This window comes from Podarcis cretensis (assembly GCF_951804945.1).
Source record: "Podarcis cretensis genome assembly, chromosome: 3".
NCBI classification, from domain to species: domain Eukaryota; kingdom Metazoa; phylum Chordata; class Lepidosauria; order Squamata; family Lacertidae; genus Podarcis; species Podarcis cretensis.
The window spans coordinates 124,683,948-124,689,947 of NC_137172.1; the positions used below are offsets into that span (position 1 = coordinate 124,683,948).

General features: G+C 45.3%; 1 protein-coding gene across 8 annotated transcripts in view; it reads left to right on the plus strand.

Annotated features, from left to right (window-relative positions):
* Window positions 1-5,135, plus strand: part of RUNX2 (RUNX family transcription factor 2) — a gene marked incomplete at its 5' end in the record, with an annotated part of 221,422 nt that extends 216,287 nt beyond the window's left edge. For all 8 annotated transcript variants that reach the window (XM_079969877.1, XM_079969875.1, XM_079969879.1 and 5 more), the window contains one exon: window positions 4,352-5,135. In XM_079969877.1, coding sequence (XP_079826003.1) covers window positions 4,352-5,058 — 707 coding nt within the window. In that variant the 3' untranslated portion in view covers window positions 5,059-5,135. The remainder of the gene's footprint in view (window positions 1-4,351) is intronic.
* Window positions 5,136-6,000: the final 865 nt, after the last annotated feature.

Sequence of the window (6,000 nt, forward strand, 5' to 3'; positions counted from 1 at the left end):
CTTGATTTTTACTCTCTCCTCCTAGAAATATTTCCTAAGATCATGCAGAAATTCTCTGTGGTGGCCTCATGGTGGCCTAAGGGTATAATTCAGACAGGATTGTTAGGTGGTATGTAGTCTTGATCTGCAATACACTTTCCATAAAACAACAGCCGGTCACCTTGCTCAAGGTAATCTGAAAAAGATTGTGTTTTTAGTGGACTTGGGCATCTTCATTTAGAAGGAATCACCTTCAGCCAGACTAGACCGTGGTGAAGGAAATCAATCATATGGACAGAATATGATTCAATAGCAAGCAGCATTCTTGTGGATAACACTTAATCCTTGCACAATTTGGGAGACAGCTTGACCCCTAAAAGGGCAGCATGGGGTTCACAAGCTTTTATTTTGCTTTCAGTATCAATGCAGGGGATAGAAGCACTTGCAGGCCAAACGTACTGAGTGACAGCTGGATTCAGAAGTCCTCCCATCGACTGGTTCCTTAAATCTTTGCAGATTTGCAGTCTGGAATCTGAAATGGTGGCACTGACTGGAGTTTGCCATAACTATTGGCAGAATGGTGAGGAGGGGGGAATTTGTGCCAGCAGACCAAGAAAACACTCTCCTGGGTATGCTGCATGGTTTTTGATTCATTTTTTTTGCATATGGAAGAATCTCATCCCTTTTCCTTCCTGGCTACATAGGTTGGTTTGTCTCCCCCAGCCTTCCCCAGCTGGGGTGGGCCCAGGGTGTTTTATGCCCATCACTGCATGATAGGGTGGTGCCAGCTTCACGAGGAGGTGGTGAAGCTACTCTTTAAAATCCCCTCCCCTGGACCCAATAACAATGGCTATTTGCCAATACCCTTTTGGGGGGGGGGTAAGGCAGTAGACAGGGTGGCAGCACATCAAATGCTACTGTTCCTGAATGACACTGATGTTTCAAAAGCCAAGTCATAGACCCCCACTTATGAAAATGTAGTTTTTGTTATGTGCCTGGTGCCACGGACACCCTGGGTAGGTTATGCAGACCCACCAATTGGGAATGACTGATCTAGATTCAATTCAGTATGGGTTCAGGCCCGGTTTCAAGCCTGAATTTGCCTTAGTCACCCTGATGGATGACTTGTATCAGGAGAGAGACAAGGGATGTGCAACCCTGGTTCTCTTACTTGGCCTCTACTTTTGATACTATTGGCCATGGTCTCCTTCTGGACTGAATTGGGTGGGTATCAGAAACACTGCACTACTAGGACTCCTTTCCTATCTGCATGGTCAAGTCTGGAGAGTAACACTGGGGGAGTTCTCTTCGACCCCCATCACCTGTGCTATGGGGCTCTGCAGGGTAAGGACTTGAACCTTGATTTCCCAGGTCACAGTCCAAGCCTCTAACCATTTCATCACAGTGGTGGTACTTAATATCTGTATGGAGCTACTGGGAGCAGTCATTAGAAGTTTTGCAGCATGCTGCCATCAGTATGCTAATGACACGTAGCTCAGTATTTCCAGAACGATGGAATTGGGAGAGGCTGTGCAAGCCCTGGACCAGTGCCTTAATGCTGTGGTGGACTGGATGAGGGCCAATAAGATAGACATTCTGTGTGTACAGGATTGCCATATCCAGAAGAGAGGTCGATTGCCTGTTCTGGATGGGGTTGCAGTTTCACTAAGGGAGGAAGTGCATAACCTGGGGGGACTCCTAGACGCATCTTTGTCATCAGAGACCCAAGTGACCTTTATGATTAGAAATTACTTTTGCCAGCTTCATCTGGTGTACTAGCTTTGGCTGAATCAGGATCACTTGTCCACCATAGTTGGGGGGGCAGGGATGGGGGGGGAATGTTGAGGGTTTTTTTTGGTGGGTGGGGGGACTTACCTGGACAAGTGGAGCAGCCACAGTGGCTTTTGGAGAAACCTTTAAAAATAAAAAATAAAAAATAGTTTAACAACTGATAGCAGTCCTTTCACAAGGGCTCACTAGGAATAATGCTTCATCAAGACTCAGGGCTCATCTACAACTACCACCTAGAAAGCACAGGTCCAGAAGGTCTACTGACATTTGTTCTGGTTCAGTAGTAAACAACAGGTTTCTCCAGGGGAAAGTGGCAGGATAAGCTGAAGAGCCCCTAGCTGCAGGGCGATGTCTCTCACCCGAAAGGGTAACAGTGTCACCGTCATGGGTTTCTACTGGACTGTGCTGCTAGTAGCATAGAAAAAGAACATAATTTCCTATATGGCTTCTCTGCAGCAGTCACCGTCTACTATGTCTGCAGAACCTGCCCCTTTGACTGGGCATGAGTTGGGGACCCTCTACCTGGCCCTCTACTACCCCCTTTGCAGTTCACAGTGGTACCTACAGTTGCAGAGGGGTCTTCAGCAGATAGAAAGGGGGCAGACTTTAACCTGCTATCAGCGGAAGGGTTGCTGAAAATAGACGATACTCTTTGCTTATTTCTCTCGGGCCAACACAGTTTCCTAGTAGCTGTCATGACAGTTTTTATAACAGTGACATTGAGCTTTGAACTTAAAAGAAGAAGAAGCATAAAACACCTGTTTGTGAGCATCTCCTACTTTGTGTGTAGTAAGCTTTGTAGAGTGAGCACAGTTACTCAGTTTAATGCTCGCAGGTACAAAAAGGTAACACTGCATTTGTTTGATGATTCTTCCTAACCATACAGTAAGATATGCAAATTAATGTATGTATTTTTGTGTGTGTGTTCCAAAATTATTGCATTGTAATAGCAATGAGCAACAATAACGAAAAAACCTCTATTTCTGATTTTGTGCATTGCTACTGTCAAGATGTCAAGTCCACAGTACGTCCCAACTCCCAACATTTTATGCAAGGGCCTCTTTCTGCCAGAGCTCATTCGTGGATATGCACAGACTACAGCTGTAGGTGATTTGACTTCAGGCTAGATAAAATTAATGATGCAATGAAAGCAGGCAGACCAAAACATTAACTCCCAACAGATCAAGAGTTAAAATTCAGGCAGAAGGCTGCTTTTAGTGATGGATGAACGAAATCCAATAGTGTGTGGTTCACTATGCCTTTGTTGGAACTGGGATTCCTTCCTCTGTGCTGGTCTGGAGTGCAAAGGACCAGCTTTTCAACCTATCAGGAGAAGCTGAGAACAGCACACAACAAATTAACCCTTTCAGGATAAGAGGCTTGTTGTCGCTGTTCCTATCATTCTTCAAATTACAGCTTCGTTAAATCAGTTATTATTTTTAAGTGGCTCATCCTTCCCCTTCTTCTCAATTCTGCCCCTTGCTCTCTTTTTTCTTTTGATTTCTACCCTTTATCCACCTTTTGCCAATTTGGACTGGACACTTCTGCATATTCCCTGTGCCCAGAATGGTTGGACTGGTCAAATGGAAGCTGATGGCCTGGCCTGGCCCAAGCAAGTCCAGCTTACCTCCTTCCTTGTGCGATGGATTAATGGTGTTCACAGCAATGCCAGACCTTGAAAAAGAATATGCAAAGGAAAAGAAATAGTAAAATTTCTATATTTCAACCACCAGGTTCCAAACCATAGATGGGGCACAAAACAAGGAAAAGTCAGTGAAGCTGAATCCTAAGCAAGCAGGGTTTTGCATAGCTAGAAACTAGTGGGGTTATATTTGAAAATGTGAGGTAAGGATTCCTTGGGGCTATGTGCTTTCCTTATGCAGTATCCGCTTTACACAGTAGAGTACTGGCAAATTCAAAAGTGCAGGATTTCTTCATTATGGTCACACCACGTCCCTTCACAGTGGCACCCTCTACTTTTCGTTGCTCTCTACATAAAGGTGTGATGTTCAACTTTGTAATCCGCATTTAATGAGGGCAGAGGTGAGGGAGAGCCTCACACCTGCTGAATTTTGTCCTAGGGATAGGTACAATTTTTAAGTCACACCTTACTATGGATCAGAACATAATTATCCTTTCAATTTTGTACACATTTTAGAATTTGGTTATTGACTCTAAAAAGTAAAAACAACAACAACATAAAATTAGTATTTTAAAATAAAATGTGTTTTAAATTGCAGACACTGAGATAAAATACATAATTTATTTTAATAACTCTTATATTAATGCAGAAATGGGATAGAATGGAAACATGCAAAACTGAAACAGACCATATATAGACTTGCACATCTATTCCTAGTTCTGATATGCTGTTGCAGTCCTTTTTAGCAACAAGGAATTTAGCAAGGGGAGGACATTTAAGGGAAGGGGAATGGAACTAGAAAGAGATAGGCTAGGATATTAGGAACATACACCTCAGATTTTCTATTTCCATCCAGCCAATGGCATCCCTCCCCACCTCTGTTTATACTGCATGGTCATTATTGTTTTTCTTGCATGGTTATTGTTGTTTCTCTTACAGACTCAGAACCTTGCACCCCTGACACCCCCTCTGCCACTGCCTCACCATCATCTTCTGAAGATCCTGCAACTCTCACAGCTCCTCCCTCACCATCCCCTCCCTATGGCTGCGAGGCCTCCATGTTCTCACCACCACTGTCCACCTGCACCATGGCCCTGAATCCTGAAATGCCACTGCGAACAACAGCTTCTGCCACGCTGAACCCAACCTCTGCTTCCACCTCCTCCCCAAATCCTGGGCTTTCTTACACTGCCCCACCAGCTGCCTCTGCTTCAGCTCTGCAGCCGAGCCTTTGTTCCCCTGCGGGGGTAGCCGTTTCACCCAGCCCTGCCCCTCACCTTATTGACTGGCTTCCATACCTCGCTTCAGCGATGACCAGCACAAAGCGGGGGAAGGAGGAAGAGCAGCCACCCACAGGGACGGAGCATGTGAAGAGGAGTGGAAGCACCTATCTGCCTGCCCTTAGCGAAGGAGGAAGTGTCCAGGCAGGGTTCATCAAGCAGCAGCCTCCTGAATCCGTTTTCTCACCGCCACCGTCATTCCCGGCCATTCCCCCACCTTCTGAACAGGCACCTGCAACTCTAGGGGACATCCTGGCAGAGCTGAAGACTATGAACAACCACCTTTCTGTCATTGCAAGGGCTCTTAGCCAGCTAACCTCAGCCTTAGCATCCCAGCAGGAGTCTACCAATACGCCAGGTTTGTAAGAGAGGAACACTTCCAGGCCTTTTCCTTGGACAGAGTCTGCCACATACTTTTATTGGGAAAGCAAATAATATACGTGTGGCAGTGGTGTAGCGTGGGTTGTCAGCATCCGGGGCAAGGCAAGTAATTTGCGCCCCCTAACCCATGGATTTGCGCCCCCTAACCCGTGGATTTGCGCCCCCTAACCCTAACCCCCGGATGTTGCGCCTGGTGCGGCCGGCCCCCCCTGCACCCCCCACGCTACGCCACTGACGTGTGGGAGCGTTGGAAAGAGATGCCATTAGAAATGTCATGGTCATGGTGATGTCCTTGCTTCCTCAACTTCTTTTCTTACTTCTGTTGGAATGCAGATGTGAAAACTGTATCAACATCTATAAAGTCTGTATATGTAACTTGTAGTATTTCTCTTTCTTTCCATCTTTAGAAAAGCAAAAACCCAAAGCATTCACTATGAATAGTTTGTTCAGATTGAACATGCCCCACTGGCTTAATTGGACTCCTCTAGGAGTGGTTTTTTTTGTTTTTTGCGGGGGTGGGTTGTTACTTGTCCACAAGAAAAGGTGATGATGTAAATTCCAATCCAGTGAAGGAGACTCATGCATATAGAAAGTTTTCTCTGCAATCACAGTCAAGGGTGCTACAAGGTGGGACAACAAGGAGAACAGCAGGGTGGATTAATAAACTGATATGCAGCTTAGCTAGGACTACCAAGAATGCCATGGAAGGTTAGGTTGGGAAGTCGGTATAGAAATTATGTTGGATGGTGAAATATGTTGTGTAAACAGGGAAATTGGAAAATGCATAATAAATAAATAAATAAATCACAGTCAAGGGTGGCTCTACTATTAAACAAATGAAGCTTAAGCTTCAGGGTTGCTCATCCTGGAGGGACCTCAGAACCAACTTTACCTCAAACTGCTTAAAAACTTTGAGTCCAGGAGACC